This window comes from Eptatretus burgeri, chromosome 15, assembly GCF_056783735.1.
Source record: "Eptatretus burgeri isolate ZD-2024b chromosome 15, Ebu_testis_v1, whole genome shotgun sequence".
NCBI lineage: Eukaryota > Metazoa > Chordata > Myxini > Myxiniformes > Myxinidae > Eptatretus > Eptatretus burgeri.
This window is the reverse complement of record NC_140975.1, coordinates 38238040-38258511: the sequence shown is the minus strand read 5'-3', so window position 1 is coordinate 38258511 and position 20472 is coordinate 38238040. Positions and strand designations below refer to the sequence as shown.

Below are 20472 nucleotides of genomic sequence, written 5' to 3'. Positions count from 1 at the left end.
TCCCAAGCCCGCCACCCTCACCATTAAGCCAACACCAGACATACATCCCAACATGATTAATAGTAAATGTAATTTTAGACTTACCCTTTACACTCGCAAGCTCCAGATTTGTCATTCTCATCGTTCAGAAGCAACTAATCCTGATAAACAGTCCATTCACTGGCCGTGATCCGTCAGGGGTTTTGTGTAGCACATACCGGTCCACTCAGGCCTTGCACCGACCCACATGGTCTGGAGTTTGCTGCACGAGCCGGTGCCGGTTTGGTGAGCTGACAAAGGTCTCCAAGTCTTTCATTGTGCAGAGGCACACCCCTTTCTCTCAAGTGCATTTCCAAGTATTTTTGACTTCTTTTCGCGCTGTGTGAGCCATTGCAGGTAACAATCCTTATCCCAGACCCATGATATACAGTACTTTCTTTTGCCCCAAACATGGAAGTTTCCTGGGGTTTCTGAGCATTCTGGGGGTGGATTATGTCATTTTGAAAGTCACTTATTGCATGGACACATCCTGTTGTAATGCACTGGGAGTTAAATAAATTGATAACTAATGCAGGCAAGATGGTGAGCAAATCCATATTTCAGTCTACTGGAAGCATCCACTCCTTGCAGAAGCGACGGGGGAGGGGGGCGGGGGGGGGGGTAGGGGGGAATGAGGGGAAGGGGTCACTTGTATGTGTGCACTATGTGGATGGCAGTTTGTTCATATCCTCATTGTTTAATAGCCACAATTATTCCCACGTTATTGTGGTGGTGGCTGGGGGAAGCTTTACCCAAGTCTTTCACGAACTGGCTGGCCAGGCCTGACGTTCGACTAAGGTTAAGGCAGAAATTTTAAAAAAAATAAAAAATTTCAACGTGCCGCTGATAGCTCACCTACTCTTCGTGAAGGATACCGTTGGATCTTTAAAGTGAACCAACTAATGCTGGCAGTCACAGATTATACACGTGCACACAAACGCACGTGCAATTGGCCTCGTTGTGAAGCTAGCACACATGGGAAACTTGGGGATTTTTGATATGTTGTTCAATCCGGTACTGTTCATCAATATGTGTGCTGTCCCTCAGATGGGCTTTAAACGGCCGTCCGGCGTCCTGTCTGCCGGCAGTAGTCGGTGGACGTTAAAGGTCCCATGGTGTTCTTCGCGAAGAGAAGGCGAGTATTAGCCGTGGCACAGCCACGCTCCCAGCAATGATGCAAACCAGCAGCCACAGGCTGCACACGAAATTATGATGGGATACCTTGCAACCACGCTGGAAAAATTAGTTTCGTACTATTTATTGCCATGTTCAGCCCTCATGCCTCATGCTCCTGGACTACTGAAGAAGTCTGTTGGGTAGTGGATGAAACGCCTCCTGAGATTAGGTCTGCTCTTGTTTGTTGTAAACTGGCAGGGTAGGTGTTCATATGACTTTTGGTTGGATGTTCCTTTTTTCGTTGTATACTGGTAAACAGCATTTGTACAAGAAATGTAGCCTCGTGACGGAGTTGTGAGACCGACGGTGGGGTAGTAGGGCAGCGGGTGGACGTAGCAAGCAAGGGAATTGGAGAGGAAGAGAGTAAACCTGCAAGTAAAAGAGTTGTATTAAGGTTCATGGGGGTAGAAAAGATATTGGGTAGGGGACATGAGATGGTCCGGTTGATTTGGATTCCGATACTTGATGAATAACATGGCATTTTGTTTGCATGACATTGTCCTCGTGCAGTTTCGTCTCAAGAAATGTGGACTTGGTAACTGCATCTACCTGGTGGAAGACCATGGCTCTGTGCAACACATGAGTATTCCAGAAACAACACTGCAGCAAGCCATTGTGAATACACAGGTGAGGCTTGAAAGTTAGCGGTAAATTGTATTAAATTTGGGGAACGGTGGAATGCCTTTCTGCATTTGTACCATTAATCGTGTGGGTCGTTCTCCTCTACTCTTGAAAATATCAACCGCTGCTGAAAGTGAAATGCTTAAAATTTCATAAAACCAGAATTCCCCATCGGATCAGCTTTTAGATTCTGTCATGGCGGCGATGTACGGTGACTCGACGTTGCATGCTCTATTTGTTTAATTCCTATTTTGTCTTTTCATCATTCATTCTATTGGAATTTACACTTGTGGAAGAGAGGAACTACTCGCAATTTGTATCGGCTGTGGCGAGTGTTGCAGTCAAGCATTATCTAATCAGAATTTGATCGAGAAGATTCTGGCCAATCCAGACCAAAGGCCGAGCCATCGTGGCGCTCGAAAGGGGTGGCAGCGCGGTAAGCGTGTGGCTGTCCTGACGAGATTGTTTAAGCAAAACAAACGTCTTCCATTGCCAAGTGTCTTTCTCGCCGGTGTCTGTTCTTTTCTCCATAAAGTCGACGAGCTTAATTGCCATATTAGTACTTGGCAGGACTTCAGAGACTGTTCAGTATACTGCATTGCAGAAACTTGGCTTGATTCCTCCATCCCTGACGCCTCCGTGCAGATCCCCAGATGAATGTTTCATCGTTCCGATCACGTATTCAAATTGGTGAACAAGATGAAAGGTGGTGGATTGCGTTTCCTGGTGATCAACGATTCATGGAGTACGGGCTCCAAGATGACCTCTCATTCCTGCACACCTGAGTTGGAAGCTCGAGCCATTCGTTGCTGTCCCTTTTACCTTCTAAGTGAATTTTCTTCCTTAATCTTAACTGCTGTTTCTACACCGCCTGACGTCAGCGCTGCATTCGCTATTGAGCAGCTTGCAGACATTATTATTCAACATGAAAACATGAATCCAGGAGCACTATCCATTATTGTGGGGGATTTTAATCATACCAATTTGCGGAAGGGATTCCCGAAATTCTATCATTCACGTTATTTGTAAAATGCGAAAGGACATGCTTTTGGATCATTGCTACGTGACGATCAAATATGCGTATCGTTCTCTGCAGCTTCCCCCCACTCGGCGATTCCGACCACAACATGATCCATCTCGTCCCTGCTTACCGACAACAACTTGGGGCGTCAGAAGCTCATGACACGTTTGGTGCCCCCCAACGGACCCTGAATGCTATCGAGAGCTTACGTGGTTGCTATGCCATGCGTGGACTGGAACGTCTTCACGGAAAGTGCCGCTGACATCGACGATTGCTCTGACGTCATCTTGAACGACATACAATTCCGCCAGGAAACTTGCATCCTGCCGAAAACATTTACTACATATTCTAATGAAAACCCCTGGTTCGACAAATTCATCGATCGGAGAGTGGTGTGGAGTACCAGAAAGCCAAGTGCAGTACGAGCTATGCAAGGCCACCAAAGGCGCCGAGTGTGACTACTGAGCAAAAACTGGAGGAGAACATCATGAATGCGAAATGCTAAAGAACTGTGGCAGGGTCTCCACACGATCGCCGGTTCCAATACAAGGCGAAGTTGAAATCTCCAACAAATGATGACACGTTGTCCGAAAAACTGAATCATTTTAACAGCAGATTTGATAATCTGGTGAGCGCAGCGCCCAACCACAAGATGAAGCGTCTCTTCCTGCTTTTGTGATCTCTGAAAATGACACTCGGCACATTCGGATGAACTTGAAAGTCAGGAAAGCAACTGGTCCTGATGGTATCGGCCCCGGCCTGCTGCAGTCTTGTGCTGATGAACCGTCGCCCTTTCTAACTTGACTCTTCAACTGATCGCTTCAGCTTTGTAAAACTCCCCGTTTTGAAAAAGTCCATCATTATCCCTGTGCCAAAGCCCCCCCACCCCCCCCCCAGTGTGTTGCCGAAACGATTATTATAGACCAGTCGCACTCACATCCATCATTATGAAATCTTTCGAGCATCTCGTTTTATCACACCTGAAGTCTGCTCCTCCTGCCTCGCTTGATCCTCATCAGTTTGCCCATTGGTGAAATTGTTCAGTTGGTGATGCTGTTTCACTCGCCCTCCATCACGTGTTAAACCATCGAGATAAACTTATGTCTACCTATGCCAGGTTACTTTACATAGATTTTAGTTCTGTTTTCAATTTTTTTTTTTTTTTTTGTGTTTCTGCTGTAGTTTACGATTTCACCTCATTAACTTCATTTTAAACTTGATGCACTTGGTCTCGTTGGTTCGATTTGTCGCTGGATTCTGGATTTTCTTTTAGACAGACCACAGGTGGTCAAAACTGGTTTGGAAAATTTCTCACACGATCACACTGAACACCGGAGCACCTCGGGCCTGTGTTTTATCCCCATTGTTGTGTTCATTGTTCACTCGTGATTGTATCGCATCATCTGGCAGCTCACTGGTAGTGACATTTACAGATGACACCACCGTTGCTGGCCTGATTTTTCAACGGTGATGAAAGTTATGAACGTAATCAAGTGTAAAAAAAAAAAAACTTGTGGAACTTTGGTGTTCTCTAAAAAAAAATCTCGAACTCAACGTCGTGAAGACGAAGGAAATTATTGTTGATTTCTGGAAAAAAAAACAAACAAAAAACTCCCATTCGACCCATGGTTATTCACGATGCTGAAGTTGAGATTGTTTACTTCTTTTAAATTTCTAGGGATACGTATTTCCAATGGCATAAAGCGGGAGATAAACACCAATCACTGCGTGAAAAAGGCTCAACAACGGTTGTTCTTTCTTAGAAGGTTGAAAAGTTTCGGTGTTGGCAATCCCGTGTTGATCAAATCTTATCGGGCAGTGATAGTGTCCCGACACCGTCTTTCACCATTTGGTGCGGCAGCTCGACGCGGGATGACTGATCCCAACTCAACAGGATAGTTGAGACTGAGACTGCTTGTAAAATTATTGGGTGCGATCTGTCTTCCATCAAGAGCCTGTGCTCCGGTCGAGTAGCGAAAAGAGTGAAAGCTATCATCCGAGATGATGAGTTCCACCCATCACACGACATTATTGAACTTCTCCGTTCAGGTAAACGTTATCGTTCCATCAAGACCAACTGTAATCGCTTGCACGACAGCTTTTACCCAACTGCAATCCACACCCTCAATGAATCTGTGTCCAAAGTTTTGTGAGCATGTAAAGAATGGTTATGGATATTTTAAACCACATCACTCATTTTATTTCAACACCCAAATGATGTTTAGGGCTCTCTCTTCTGATCTCCATATATCTGAATCTATTGGTTCACGAAAAAATATTTTCATGAAAAAAATAAGTGACCACTATATTCGTTATTGGTATGTATGTCTGTATGTCTGTCTGTCTGTCTGTCCCGAGCATAGCTCCGTGGGTTTTGATCCGATCCTGATAAAATTTTGGTGGGAGGTTTATATCATGATCTAGTTGTGTTTTCCTGAGAATGGGTGTGGTGCGCCCATTATGGGCGGAGCCACGCCCCAAAAACGTGTTTTTAGGGGGTAGCCGACTTCAATTTGTATCTTCTCCGAGGGGGTTTGTCGAATCTGACAGGGGTTTCGGTATTTGGTTAGCCCAATGGCACCTGCATAGCCCCACGGAGCTCGATTTTTCATTTTCGTCCTAAGGTCAAGGCCACAAGGTCATGAACTTAGAAAATTTCGAATTTTGACATAAAAATCAGACGACCGCCCCAACTTTGAGAGCTGGGATGACAATATTTTTTTATGCATAATCTTGAGGTCATTCCCCACCTAAAGTCTTGAAACTATTTTGCTCCATCTCGAACACCTTGCCCGTGGCGCCCCCTTCAAGTTTGTTTTTACGCTGATTTCATCAAAGTATGGATAATAATCCGATGAGTGCGAAATGCCATATAGCCTATATGACGTTATATTGTTTCTGGAATGTTCCGGAGGAAGTTTTGCACCAAAGGTCATAATCCTTGACCTTTGACCTTTAAAGTTCATAAAGGTCAAATTTTCAAAGTTGTGGGATTCAAACGGCGTTTTCGACCTTCGACGAACTAACTCCAATAAACTATAGCACGTATCCTGTTTCCTTATTTTAATGCCCACAACATTGTTTTGTGACCTTTAAAGGTTATGCAAAGGTCAAATTTTTAAAGTTGTTGAACGAAACCGGGTTTTCGACATTTTGCAGCTCATAACCTGTCACTCGTACCACATCATGTTGATCATTTTTATAACTTGGTCAAAAATTATCACATTGTCTCATCCTTGACTTCTGAAACAATCTACATCGTCAAATACCGCTCGTGAACCATCGTCGTCTTCAGACTTGTTTCTTATTCAATGTAATGTTCAAGCACACACTGTCAAAGTACTTCTCATTGTATGCGCATCATATTGTTACGGCTGTGGAAATTCGCAGAGCACCATATAGGTCCTTAGATCAGTTATGTCGATAAGTCTGTGTTCAGATAGATTTCCCCACCGATGTCAAAGGGAATTATTCGTGTAACCAGGCTGTGAATCTTCAGTTAGCCGTTTTTCTTTTGCTATCGTTATTTTGGACCAACCGTTCACAACAACCACCTCCACCACCAACATCGCTCTCATCAACCGTTCACAACAACCACCTCCACCACCAACATCGCTCTCATCAACCGTTCACAACAACCACCTCCACCACCAACATCGCTCTCATCAACCGTTCACAACAACCACCTCCACCACCAACATCGCTCTCATCAACTGCTCCAGAACAACCACCTTAACCACAACCGCCCAACCACACCACCCTCACGACCACAAAACGCCAGCCACGCCACCATTACAACAACCACCGTAACCACCACCGCATTGCCACCTCAGCACACGGTTGCGAGAAGCCCGGCATTCATCGAGGGAAAGCAGACGACGGCCCCACCCCCCAACGAATAACATCTGCGCCGGCCAACGCAGCAGGAGAATAACCCAACACCAAGAATTATAAAGCAACACTAGTTATGAAGAAAGGAAAAGAATGAGAAAGGCCCCGATTCGGCGAGGAAAACGCCCTTCTTCTGGAAGTTTCCGGCACATGCTGGAAGAGGGGGGGGGGCGAAAGGGAGGGGCGAGGCGCCGTGGAGATAAAAGGGCGCGCTGAACGCAAGTCAGGGTGTCGGCTGCTGGAGGTTGTGAGGTGTGTGGAGGAGAGAAAAGGGTGTCGTGTCAGAGTTGTGGGCAGTGTGTGGAGCCGCGGTAGGGGACTGGAGAGAGCGGAGCCAATACAAGGCGCGTGGCCTGCCGTACCGTGCCTTACCGTGGGTTGTTGGAGAGGGGATGTCGAGGGTCGCCCTAGCAAGTCACCACGAGGGTGAAGGTAGCCAGCCCGGTCTCTTGGAGCCTTTGTGGTCTACACGGCTCCGTGCCTATAAAGACCCCAAGAGGTCCAGTCTACACTTCGTCTTTCCTGGGGTTTTCTCTTTGTTGCTTTTGTTTGAATGAACGTTGTGGCGCCATGTCCGTAAGTAGAACTGTTAAGTGTGTACATAATAGGTAGACGGTAGTAGCTCTTTTGCATTACTTTTGTTGGTTGTATGCTTGTGTGCGTGTTCGGCCTTGCATAATTGCATACCTGCATGACTGCATCACTGTTTACGTGTGCTTTGTAAATAAATGTGCTTGTCCAAATATTAACCCGTTCATTGCGTCCTTTCCCTAATTGAACTGCCATATTGCACTCGGAATATAGTTGGTTGTTAAATAGCCGATAAAGTGATAGGGTCCAACGGGGCTGCGCGATAAATACCCCGCTCGGTTATCCCAAAACGAAGCGAGCTGCTTAAGCGGCTCGTTTCCAAGCGGCCCCGTTGAGGTACATTCTCTCGGTAGTCTTCCCGCACGATTAATTAGGTATATCGACAATTCTGTGATTGACCCTGTAGTGCGCGGGTAGAATATTGACTCGGCTGTGGTGTGCTCAAAACACACCCATGGCTGGTTTTCGGCGTTGATCCGGAAAGCCGCGACTGGATTGCTACGTCGGTTGGCGAAGCGGCCGCTATTGGCTAAACGTGGCTGCTCGCACGCCGGCAGGCGGGAATCCACACAATGTGTGTATATATGTGTATATATATATATATATATATATATATATATATATATATATATATATATATATATATATATATATACACATATATACACATATATATATATACACATATATATATATATATATATATATATATATATATATATATATATATATATATATATATATACACACATATAACAAGAAACTCATCATTATTTTTATTATCATCCTTTTCAGTTTACACCCTTCGATGGAAAACAAAACCATGCTCCATTATCAAGTGGCAAATACATATTTGGTTAATTTCCTGGTGATTTTAATTTGGAACCAGCTGCATCTTGTCTACGATTGGTTGGAGCAATTCTGTGGTGTCGCATGTCTCACAGCAAATCGTGGACGACGAGATGGAACTGCTTCCACGTAAATTGCTGACAAGTTAATTGAAGTTTATTTATTTTTAATTAATGTTGCTTTTTTACCCTATTAAAATAAATAATGGCCGAACGATTGACAAGTTGCTTTAAATCTGCCTTCTGTTTCACCTTGAGTAACACCTTTCATTCCTACTTTTGTCCTGCTACTTTGCTTTACACACACACACACACACACACACACACACACACACACACACACACACACACACACACACACACACACACACACACACACACACACACACACACACACACACACACACACACACCCTTCCTCGTATCCCACAAGCTATGTCCTTGCAAGGGGCATGCAATAAACTTCACTTTGCATGATACTCACAATGACCCAAACCATATGTGTATGTGTGTATGTATGTATGTACAATGTATATGTATGTGTATGCACAATGTATATGTGTGTGTGTATGTGTGTGTATGTATGTATGTATGTATGTGCAATGTATATGTGCAATGTATATGTGTGTGTATGTATGTACAATGTATATGTGTATGTATGTATGTGCAATGTATATGTGTGTGTATGTATGTGCAATGTATATGTGTGTGTATATGTATGTACAATGTATATGTGTGTGTATATGTATGTACAATGTATATGTATGTGTGTATGTATGTACAATGTATATGTATGTGTGTATGTATGTACAATGTATATATGTGTGTGTATGTATGTATAATGTATATGTGTGTGTGTGTGTATGTATGTACAATGTGTATGTATGTATGTATGTACAATGTGTATGTATGTATGTATGTACAATGTATGTGTATGTATGTATGTACAATGTATGTGTATGTATGTATGTACAGTGTGTGTGTGTGTGTGTGTGTGTGTGTGTGTGTGTGTGTGTGTGTGTGTGTGTGTGTGTGTGTGTGTATGTATGTATGTACAATGTATGTGTGTATGTATGTATGTACAATGTTTATGTGTGTGTATGTATGTATGTACAATGTATATGTGTGTGTGTGTGTGTGTATGTACAATGTATATGTGTGTGCATGTATGTATGTACAATGTATATATGTATGTATATGTGTGTATGTATGTATGTACAATGTATATGTGTGTGTGTGTGTATGTACAATGTATATGTGTGTGTGTGTGTATGTACAATGTATATGTGTGTGTGTGTGTATGTACAATGTATATGTGTGTGTATATGTACAATGTATATGTGTGTATGTATAGTGTGTGTGCATGTACGTATGTATGTATTACATGATCTAGCTGCTGTGTTGAGTGGTTAAATACTTGTTTCTTTCTATAGTGACTTTTCTATATTTCCATTCAATTGCCGCTCGCGTTTAGCAAATGTGGCGAGTCGGCCTCCGCATCACATCCTTGAACAGTAATCGAGGTGGCTTTTGCAAGGCAGTGTGTTTTTAGAAGTCCAAGTATGTATTATTTAGTAAGAATAAATATTTTCTTGCCAATTTTATATACTTCTAGATTGAAAGGTAAACGTTGGTGTTTCTCTTGGACTATTGTGAGTACACATTTCGTTTTGCAGAACTTTATGATTGCTTCTCTTATGTAGCTCAACTATGTGTGTGTGGATCAGGTGGTGGATGGGTTCGTCATAAAACGTACCCATGACATCCGTGGTTCAGCCGCCTACCTCACCATCATGACTCGACACCTGCAAAGGCGTTTCTCAGTGAGTTTTGAAAACTGTGCTGACAGTGCTGTCGCCTCCAGGCCGACCAACCGTCAGTCTGTTTTCTTTTGGTGTAAAGGTTGAAATGTTTTCTGAAACGCTGTCTCATTCTTCTTTAAGGGTAAAGTTCTTTGGAGCATTCCAAAGCAACAGAAGGAGACGCTCGCCTCTCAGGGAGTACGAGAAGACGATGGTCACTTTTTGCTTAACTTCAACGAGTTCAATCACGAATCTGCCAAAAACAAGGTGCATCTTATTGTCTTTCCTCGGGTGATGTTATCTCTAAACTAGAACTGCACTCGGTAGCGCGCATACCTCCGCCCGGCTGAACACACCTCGTTTGGCCATAACTTATCCACAACTTTTTAATATCCTGCTCACAGATAGCGGTGAAAACATAACCCCCGTCCACTTTCGGTGGTAGAGGTAATGACTGAGTAACGCAACCCACCGGGCCTTTTTCGCCAGACGAGGTAAATTTCTGAAGGGTTTGTTTGATGTCTCGCCAGGCACAGACGGTGAGGGAGGTTTTTGCCCGGCAGCTGCTGCAGTTTCAAGGCCTCAGTGGTGACAAGGCAGCGGCCATTTTGGAAAAGTTCCCAACCCCTTGCAGGTGAGGGTACGAGCAAACGCATCGGATCTTGGCCTTGCTCAATCTATCGGTGATCTGTGCGCATGTTCAATGTTGTATGGTGACGCATCGTTTATTTTGTTTTGCTTCAGCCTCATTGAGGCATTTGAACAATGCCACTCTGATGAGGAGAGAGCAAATCTACTTTCTTCAATCAAGTTTGGAAGGTTACAAAGGCAAGTTGAGGATTTTTGTTTTTTCAGTCAATGTTTATCAAAGTACAGTCGTGCAACAATGCATAATTCGATACCCATCTTGTTCGTTCTACCATTTCTGTGTTGTTTTTTTTTTTTTTTTTTTCTTCCTGACCTCTTCCTGACTCTTCCTGACATGAGTCAACGTTTAAGCGAAATCTCGACTTTGCATTTTGAGGAGCTTTTTTAGAATTCCTTTTGAGGATTTAGTTTTTCCAATCTGCATTGGGAACTCGGCCCTGGAAGGGCAAGCATACAATGGCCAATGCCTGCAAAACACTCCATGGGATCTTTAACGCCAACCAGAGAATGCCAGCAGACAGACCACCTGGCTTGACTTCTCATGGAGGGACGGTCGTCGATGCAAGGCCCTGCCTGCAAGCCACAAGGGTGACTGTTTATAGTTATGTTGGGAATCGAACTCCGACTGGACGGCTCAAAGGCAAGTACGCAACCTCTGAGCTATGCTGTCAGTTCAATGAAAGCCGATCCTTGTGATTGAATTGTATTGTTCACAAAATTTTTACAGTATTTGTGCAATATAATAACATTATGATTCAAAGTAATAAATTGCACACATTATTTATTTGGCTTCTTTTTGAGCTCGCTTTCATTGAGCAAACTGCATTAAATCATTTTCTTGTCCGTCGCCGAATGGGAGGTGAATAACAGCAGCTGCATATTGCCATTTTGGTCTATCATTGCCACTGATGCAGGTCAATCAATGTTATATCAGGGTGTAAATGAGACTTCCAATTAATTTGCCGAGGATTTCACACTATTCATCACCAACAGAGTACCCGTCGACCTGTCCAACATTGTGGGAGTTATGTTTTCCATCCACAACGTCCCAAAGCATCCTCATTGGGGGATACGTTATGGAAAGATAGAAACATTGGAATACCGTATGCTGCAACGTGTTCTCAGTTCGGCTGCAAACCTGAACTAGAACGAGCAATCAATGATCGCATACCCTCGCCCAGACTTGCTTCGTGTGGGTTTATAACAGTATTTTATAGCCGTACTCACATTGTAATTGTACATACTTTATAGACGTACATACTTTACTTGCATCCTAATAGACCCACGACTGTCATCGTGACATATCACTGTCATAGTCACCCAGGAATATAATAGTGGCTCACAACTGTCATAATAACATATCACTTTTGCCATGCCCCACGACTGTCGCTGTGTCCCACGACTGTTGCTGTAACATATCACTGTCATCGAAACATATCACTGTCGTAGTAACATATCACTGTCGTGGTGAACCATGACTCTCATAGTGGCATATCACTGTCGTAGTGACTGATGACTGTTGAAGTAACATATCACTGTCACAGTGCCCTACGACTGTTATAGTAACATATCACTGTCGTAGTGACCCATGACTGTCGTAGTAACATATCGCTGTCACAGTGCCCTATGACTCATAGTGCCAAAATTACGATACAAACAGGACGAACTACGGCCTTCCACGAATGGTTGCTTCTCACATACGGTGAGTCACACCGTGTGACATCATTTGGCACTGCGGTGAGGCTGTTATTTATTTGTTTTTGACCTACAGTCCCCTGACGATGGGTCCACGGACCCTGGGGTTGAGACCATTACTCTCGATATAAAGTTAATTCTGAAACTTCTCTATTTTTGTTTTTCCAGGAAGTTGGGACCATCGCTTGCGAAGCTCATAGCCGGTGTTTACTGTGCCGCCGGCCCACTGACTTGAAATGCATCCCCCGGAAAGCATGGATTTCGTTTGACCTTCATTTGGTAATGGATTTGGTTGTACAAATCGTGAATCCAATGCTGTCCTATCTGAGTATTTGGATATGTGATTTGATAAATGTATTTATCCGCTTTTATCATGCCTCCACTCTCGGTAAACTGTAATCCACACCAGATAGTCAGAATTATCGTGAATTTATTATTGATGATGTAAATCATTAAATGTAAAAAAAAACTGTACAAATACAATTGTATTGTTGAGATATTTATGGAGAAGTAAACTATTTTTCTGTACATGCACACTGCCAATATATTTTAGATTATAAAAGCTCTATTTTGCTGCGGTTGCATGTTTATATCTGTAAATGTCACATTTTAAAACGCACATTTTAACATAACAAAAAAGGATCAAGCGAAGCAACGGGGCATCACTAGCACGACCTGATTATGGGTCCCAAAAGCTGCACGCGTAACTGACGACATGATGGTTGATGGGAACACTGGGATGGGAAAATGTTTATTTTTATTTTGGTTGATGGAAACCACAATAAATTTTCTGATTGTTTTTCCTCTTTGTACCTTAATCGACAGCAGAAACGGAGTGGTTAAACAAAGGTTGGAACCATGTTATTGGGCACTGTAGAAGGCTGTAAAGAAAGGCACTGTAGGGAAGTAGTGCCTTGTCTGCACTTGCATGCTCAGAACTTTCTCCGAGTCTTCGATGGGCTCAGACGGAACTGAGGTTCGTGTCCTCACTGGCAAGGTGGAAACTTGAGGTAGATGACATCGCACCATCCTCCTAAATAGTTGCAATTGCTATTGAAATACACCTGCAAATCTTCAGTCTCAAAAATAATGCACAAGTATTTAGAAAGCCACGAGCCTTTGATGTGGGTTGTATTTTATTAATAATTTTTGTGATACAACACGTTGGTGTACGTGTACTTATAAGGGTGACATTTTGAAGCATTTGGTCTCGAGCAGTTTATACAAGTGGTTCTTGTGGTATTTGATTGCAGCGGGTTTTTCTTCGCGATTATTTTGTAATGTCGCTTTTCCTTTAGGGCAGAAATGTCACATTTCTTCAACTCTGCATCATTTGGTTATTGTCCGAGAGACACTTGTATTTTCACTTCTATGTAGATGGAGAACAGTGCGAAGGCATATATCTTTTAGATTGTACATCTTTGTGTTAAAAAAAAGAAAAAGAAGACGTCTCGAACATGAAACATCGATTGTGTGAACTTACTCCTTGCATGTTTGATCGTAATTTGTTCTAGCTCTTATAAAGCACTTGCATCTTGTGATCCTAATGGCAACGTACTGTGGCCTATCACTAGTCTAACTAGAGAGTTCATAGAACACCTTACCCTGCGCAGTCTTGAGAGAAAGGACATGGGAAGGGTCTTTTCAACTCTTGCTTTGCGTTTCCAAGCACAATTTATATTTCCTACGAGCCGCAATTTTGGCTGAATCTCGATATTGCCCAACGCTCAGAGCGCAATTGGCAAATTTGATTGGTCGAGACGACGTGATATTTTGTCCGAGTACTGCTAAACTGGAGGTTTTTGAAAATGCCAAGAAGGCGATTTGTGTTCTACAGTGTTCAAGTATATAGTTCAATTGAAATAAAATAAAGGGTTTTAAGGTTGAAGAAAACAAAACCAAATCTTTTTTCAAAAGTTTATGACCATTGATGCACTGTCTTTTACACCACTTTATTTAACATGTGAATTAGTTATTCGTGCCTGTTGTTTGTGTCATTTATGACGTTCCTAATAACAGTAAGTTTCCTTTTTGGAATGATTTAAAATTTTGCTTTACTCCAAGATAGGCAAACAGACTAAAATTTTTTTTCAACTTTACTCCTCTGTACGCACGTGTGCTCGGGACGAGATTCTGCACAATTTGCCAAATTCAGAGCCAAAGTACAGTGCTACTAAACTACAGGTTTGTGTTCCGATCCGTGTTCTACAGTGTTGGGAACATGTAATTAAATGGAAATCAAGTAGTTCCTCGATCCTAGATTGATGTCTACAGACAGACAGACAGTGAACCAATTGCTTAACTCCTGCTTTGCGCTTTGCCCTTCTCCCTCTCTCTATCCAAATATCTGTTGTCATCTTTTCCTCCGTTCACTTTTAATTTTGTATTTGACATCTTCCACCCCCTTCCTTCCCCTCAACTTTTACTCTCTCCTCGAATTACTTGTTTTGGCTTAAGTCCCTCCATTTTCTTTATAATAGTAAAAGTGTGACCATGGACACCTCCTCACCCCTTGCCTTTACAAATGAATTTGCAAGTTTTAATAAAAAAAATAAAGGTGTAACTGCATCTGAGCATGTATGCATGGAACATCCTTGCACACATTATTTTGTGAGAGTAATTCACAGGAGACCGTTTTCCCTTTTAAAATGTATTACCGGGCTTTTGTTTGACTAGTTAAAGGTTTAGTCACGGCGGCTGGAGACCGAAAACTTTCTTTTTCCGCACCACAAAAGTTGTAGCCTGAGATTTTGCTTCGTAAAAAAAAAGAGGAGGGTGACAATGATGAGGAGGGAAGGAGGGGGAGAAGGAGGAATAATGAATGGGGAGCTTCAATCGCTGGTATCTTGTTTTTTTTTTTTTCTGGTTTCACCACCATGGTGAGATGGAGCCAAAAGTTGCTCGACACTTGGAATATATTTTTCATTTTCACCGAGTGTTGCGAATAGCAGTGAAAACACAACATTAATGTCGATCTGAAAACAAAGTCTTCCATTCTCAGGTTTGCTAAGTTTTGTGTGTCGGTGTTGAGTTGTTGTCAAAATTATGGCTGTACGTTGTTGAGGATGTATTGCCATGAAATATGTAAAATGATAATCTCGATTGATGAAGTTGACCAAGGCTGCCATTTTGAGAAAGACAGAAAACTTTTTTTTGTAGTTTGTTTGTTTGTTTCATATTACTGATGTATTAACTCTGATGTTTACGGTTCTTCAACTTTATATTGGTGTGGTGAGGGTGAGTAATCCGGCACAAAATAGCTATGATTGGCACCACTATCCATCCATACATCAGGACCATACTCTGTGCAGAGTGTTGGTGCTGCCTGAGCAGTCTCCTTGACTATTGGGCACAATCCTGGACAGGTCGCTACTCCGACACAGGATACCAGCATGCTGGCACTCATTTTGCCGACCTCTGAAGGATGATAGGCAGAATCAACCCCACCTGGTATTCATTCAACAGTTGAGTGGGATTTGAACTCAGGACCCTAGGATCCCAAGCCCACCACTCTAACCATTAAGCCAACACCAGGCATACACCACTATACTATCCTTAGAGTTGTGCAACGTTTTTGTAATCCAATAAGTTGTGGTGTTGACTGGCACAGCTTGGCAGCATTGGTGAGATTGTTGTTGTTGTTGTTTTTTAACCATACGGAGCAGCATGCTAAGAGTCAGCAAAGTTTAATTTGAATGTCCTGAACTTGAAGGCACTTAAATGAAAAAAAATATGAATTGGATATTTTGCCTCACACAGTGTTCGGCTTGTTTGTTGTGTTAAAGGGAACAGTTTTCTCGGTGATTTTGATCTGTAGCTCGTAACCACAGGACACGCCATTTTTTGGTTTAGCCCTAAGTCTCTTCAGTAGTGCTGGCCAAATGGTGCAACTCTGAATTTGGAACAGAAATGGGTTGGACACGGAATTGGGGCAATCTCATGTGGATGAAGTCGAATGCTTGCGTACCAAAAGTTTACATTAAAGGTGGTCTTATCACTTTTATTCTCAATGTGACTACGAAAAACTTGCAGACCGTTATGGATGAGGTGATGGTTGATGGGAACATGCAGTGTTACCCTCCTGCAAACCATCCTTCCTCGTATGGTTTACTTTGTTAATAGATTGCTTTTTAGAGATAACCATTTGATACTTTTTGATTCACCTAAATTACACATAATGTACGTTTAGTTTAAATTGGTTTTCAAGCTCTGAGAAGCCACTTTTGAAAGCTGATACCTGTTCCAGATAATTGTCTCGTTTAACAGTTGTCGATGATGGTTGTTGGTGTTAATTTGTTGATGTGTAACGTATCTGCACGTCTTGTTGACTGCCTACTCGTATGTTTTTGTTCGGTTCGTGTGTCCTTGTGTGGTCTGCGTGATTTTGTGGGCCTGATTGTCGTTCAGGTCTGTTGCCCTCTTTTCCTGTTCGTTCATTGCACTTGCTTGTTGCCCCATTGTCATGAACTTAACCCCCTGTCGCCTCGCTCTTCCATGAGCTTCGATTTAAGAGAAAAAAAAGTTTGGATCCTGCTTCACCAGCCCTTCCTCTGTGTTTGCAAGTTTTAGCATTTTAGAGGTTTGTAAAGCTAATTCAACTTCCGAATCCTGGCCATACCAGTGCCACGAGAAGCATGACAGCGTATGATTTATCTTCCTGTGGTGGACATATCCAGGAACAAATCGGAATTTCAATCGACCAAAACATAATTGACACAAAAATATTTAGGCCGCCGACTTTGATGGGACGCCAATATTCCGTTTGTTCCAAACTGGAAGCTGATTTGCTTGTTGCAGGCCAAATGCCCGTGGAGGGTGAAGTGTTTTTATCTTTAAAACTCAGCCAGCATTACTTAATGTTAGGTATAAACAAAAGCAACAAAAACGAAGCATGATAACTGACATCCTGTGGTCATTAGCTTTTGATGGAAGCCAATTCGATATTCCGAAGCATACTATCCCTTTAAGAATGAGGGTGGAGAGGGCCGATTGCTAAGTTATGACAAACCGCAATGGCTAGTGGACGAGGTTGACTAAGGGTGAAATTTCATTTGGATTGTGGTCATCGACTATCTGCTGTTGTGTACAAAAAGAAAGGGGTTAATATAAAATGTCAATCATTGCACAACATCCGGTTCGTCTTCAACAAGGTTGTCAATCCAATTTGGCCAACAAATGGCCTATTGGCCGTTGGCATTGCAGCATGGTCTGCTAATGTGATATCCATTGTAAATTGTTTTGAAAATCGTTATAAACAGCATTTGCTTGAACGATTTTATCCCACAGAGTCCCACTCGCACATGGTGGTAGTGATGTCTCCATTAGGAGGAATGTGAGGTTGGAGAACACGATTTTAGAGGAAAATTGTATGTATATAACGTCACGATGAAACTTGCTAGCGTGTGGCAGTTATGAGTAACGGGCTGATCATTTGTATGAAGGCGTGTTCAGCGGTCCGGGCCTAAGTTGGCTCCCGTCAAAATGAAGGGGAGTGTGAGACGTGACGTGTTGGACTGAATTTTAACGGTTCTAGCACAACCTGATGAAGGGAAAGGCTGACGGGAACCTAGAAGTCGGGGTGCGAACTTGCTAGTGGAAACAAGGCACTATAGTGGTGTTGTGATTATGGTTTTAAAAAGGAAAGGCAGAGACAAAGATCCACAACTGAATTACAGATGTTCCATGGTAATTGAGGCTTGGGTTTACGGTGATCATCTCCAGGTCGAGCACGATCTCTCGAGGTCCGACGATGGGCTTGACCAACACTAACATGGCACTGGAGGCACCCATGGGCTACGGAACGAGTAAGCAGGAGGGGGAAAATTGGACAATACATGCTGCACTCGAGCGTAGAAAATTAATGGAAATGTCTTCAAACAATAACGAGTGGAATATAAGTAGAAACTGTTTGTCTTGCAACTTTATATTTACCCTCATGAGGAATTCTCTGTTATCATTCCCAGCTCTGATGAAGAACGTGTAGAAAGCTCCGGGGTAGCGAGTTGTGGCTTGCATCTGAAAGATGTCCGAGGGAGTGTTGCGTTCTGAGCGCAAGTGCATGTACATGCGCATTGTCGTATATGGCTTGTTTATGCATGTGGTCTTTTCATTCGGGCATATACACCGGCTGTGGGTGGGTAAACAAAGCTTACAGTCAGGAACAATTGCAGAGTGGAAATTTGCAAACAAGGGCATCAATACTGAACATCCATCTTATAATATGGAAATACTCTACTTGTTTGTCAACTCTTGTTCCAGGTTCGGCCAACAACCTTCCTTCAGGGAGTGTCACTCTCTTGGGGGGGGGGGGAATGATGTTCATGAGGAAGATTCAAACTGTCGTTGAAAGACACAACTGTCTGGGTTAGGGTTAGTAGAGGAAGGTTCAAACCGTTATTGAAAGAGAATAGTTTTAAGAGTTCTGGAACATGGCAGTCATAGAAATGCCAGCATTAAGAGAGAGGTGACAAATAGGTGCGGTGCCTTATTTTGTAAATCTTTTATGATAATAGCTGCACCGTGAAGTATAATTTAATATATATCCCTTGTCCCAATAATCTTACTTCATCCCTCTCCTGTATGCCTTCAAATCTATCTATAATTCCAGCAATCTCTGTGTGTCTGTCTGTCTGTCTGCGACCGCCGTTTATCTACGACCGCCAGTCCGATCTCATTGAAAGTTGCCAGGAATATTGCCGGGGACCCGCAGATGTGCCTTTTCGAGGTTTGATAACGATCGGACGAGCGGTTCCCAAGTTACGGCCATTTTACTGCCTTTTCAGTGTTGAAAAGGTGTATATATGGCAGCTGAAGGTGTCGTTCCACCTTCTCACCTTATCATGCCAATTTTTTCCCAAATTATTAATAACCGGACGACCACCGGTCCGATCGGATTGAAACTTGCCAGAAATATTGCCGGGGACCCGCGGATGTGCCTTTTCGAGGTTTGATATCGATCGGACGAGCGGTTCCCAAGTTACGGCCATTTATCTGTCGACCACTGACAAGACACGGTGCTATGACGTCACAATTAATGTTAATTTTTTTTTTTTGCACGATTGATGTCACAATTCCTTTTCTTCTTCGTTTGGTATGACATCACAATTCTTTTTCTTCTTCGTTTGGTGTGACATCACAATCGACACTGGGGACCTGATTATGTGCCTTTTCAAAGTTTGATATCATACTTTCTCATCCATTTCAGCTGTTCTCAAGTGTTTCCCAAGGTTTGAAAGTTGTTTTTTCCCAAGGTTGGAATTAATTGTTGTGCTTGGTAGACATTTGTGAATACATTTACAGAGAGAAGGGAGAGAGGGGGGGAGAGGGGGGCAAGAGAGGGGAGGGAGAGAGGAATATTGCTGGGGACCCGCGGATGTGCCTTTTCGAGGTTTGATATTAATCGAACGAGCGGTTCTCAAGTTACGGCCATTTATCTGTCGACCAATATCTGCGAGAGAAGGGGACGGGAGAGGGGAGGATGAGAGTGGGGGTGAGAGAGGAGGGGGAGAAAGGAAGGGCGAGACGGGGGGAGCGAGGGGGTGGCGAGAGAGAGGGGGCAATTCTTCAACACAATTCTTCTTCGTTTGATATGATGTCACAATTGACGCTGGGGACCTGAGTGTTTCCCAAGTTATGGCCATTTATGATACAGTTGGTCCAATCTAATTGAAATAATGCCCCAATCCAGTCGTCGTTTACGTACCTACGGGCCCGCCCCTACGGGCCCGTACTAGTATTTTTAATTTGTGTAAATCAATTTCTGGCCAGAACCCTGGAGCAGCTCTGTCGGTCAGTCCTTAAGGTAACACGTTCAGGTGGACATCTTGTACATTTGCATCGATTACAATGGGTTCCAAAAAAAAAACATTCCAGTTGTAGGTCATTCAGCTTTGCATTACTGAATGGACTTTTTATGCTAATTTATCTCTCCATAATTCCAGCAATGTGTGTGTGTGTGACCGCAGTTTCTCGACAACCACTGATCCGATCTAATTGAAACATGCCAGGTATACTGCTGGGGTCCTGTGGATGTATCTTTTAAAGGTTTGATATTAATCGGACAAATGGCCATTTATTTACCAAACCAATTAGAGGACACGGTGCTATGACATCACAATTGATGTCAAAATTCCACAAATTATCGCTTGCATTGAAGCGATAA

General features: G+C 42.9%; 2 protein-coding genes across 12 annotated transcripts in view; one reads left to right on the top strand and one right to left on the bottom strand.

Moving 5' to 3' along the window:
* The window catches only part of MUS81 (MUS81 structure-specific endonuclease subunit), a 51913-nt gene extending 38803 nt beyond the window's left edge, over nt 1–13110 (top strand). For all 8 annotated transcript variants that reach the window (XM_085857761.1, XM_085857760.1, XM_085857765.1 and 5 more), the window contains 6 exons: nt 1705–1821; nt 9894–9989; nt 10110–10235; nt 10499–10602; nt 10713–10796; nt 12480–13110. In XM_085857761.1, coding sequence (XP_085713887.1) covers nt 1705–1821; nt 9894–9989; nt 10110–10235; nt 10499–10602; nt 10713–10796; nt 12480–12546 — 594 coding nt within the window. In that variant the 3' untranslated portion in view covers nt 12547–13110. The remainder of the gene's footprint in view (nt 1–1704; nt 1822–9893; nt 9990–10109; nt 10236–10498; nt 10603–10712; nt 10797–12479) is intronic.
* LOC147011949 (fibulin-5-like) overlaps nt 12724–20472 on the bottom strand; it is a 93108-nt gene continuing 85359 nt past the window's right edge. For all 4 annotated transcript variants that reach the window (XM_085857769.1, XM_085857768.1, XM_085857767.1 and 1 more), the window contains exons 9-10: nt 18243–18438; nt 12724–18104 (exon numbers count right to left, since the gene is read on the bottom strand). In XM_085857769.1, coding sequence (XP_085713895.1) covers nt 17943–18104; nt 18243–18438 — 358 coding nt within the window. In that variant the 3' untranslated portion in view covers nt 12724–17942. The remainder of the gene's footprint in view (nt 18105–18242; nt 18439–20472) is intronic.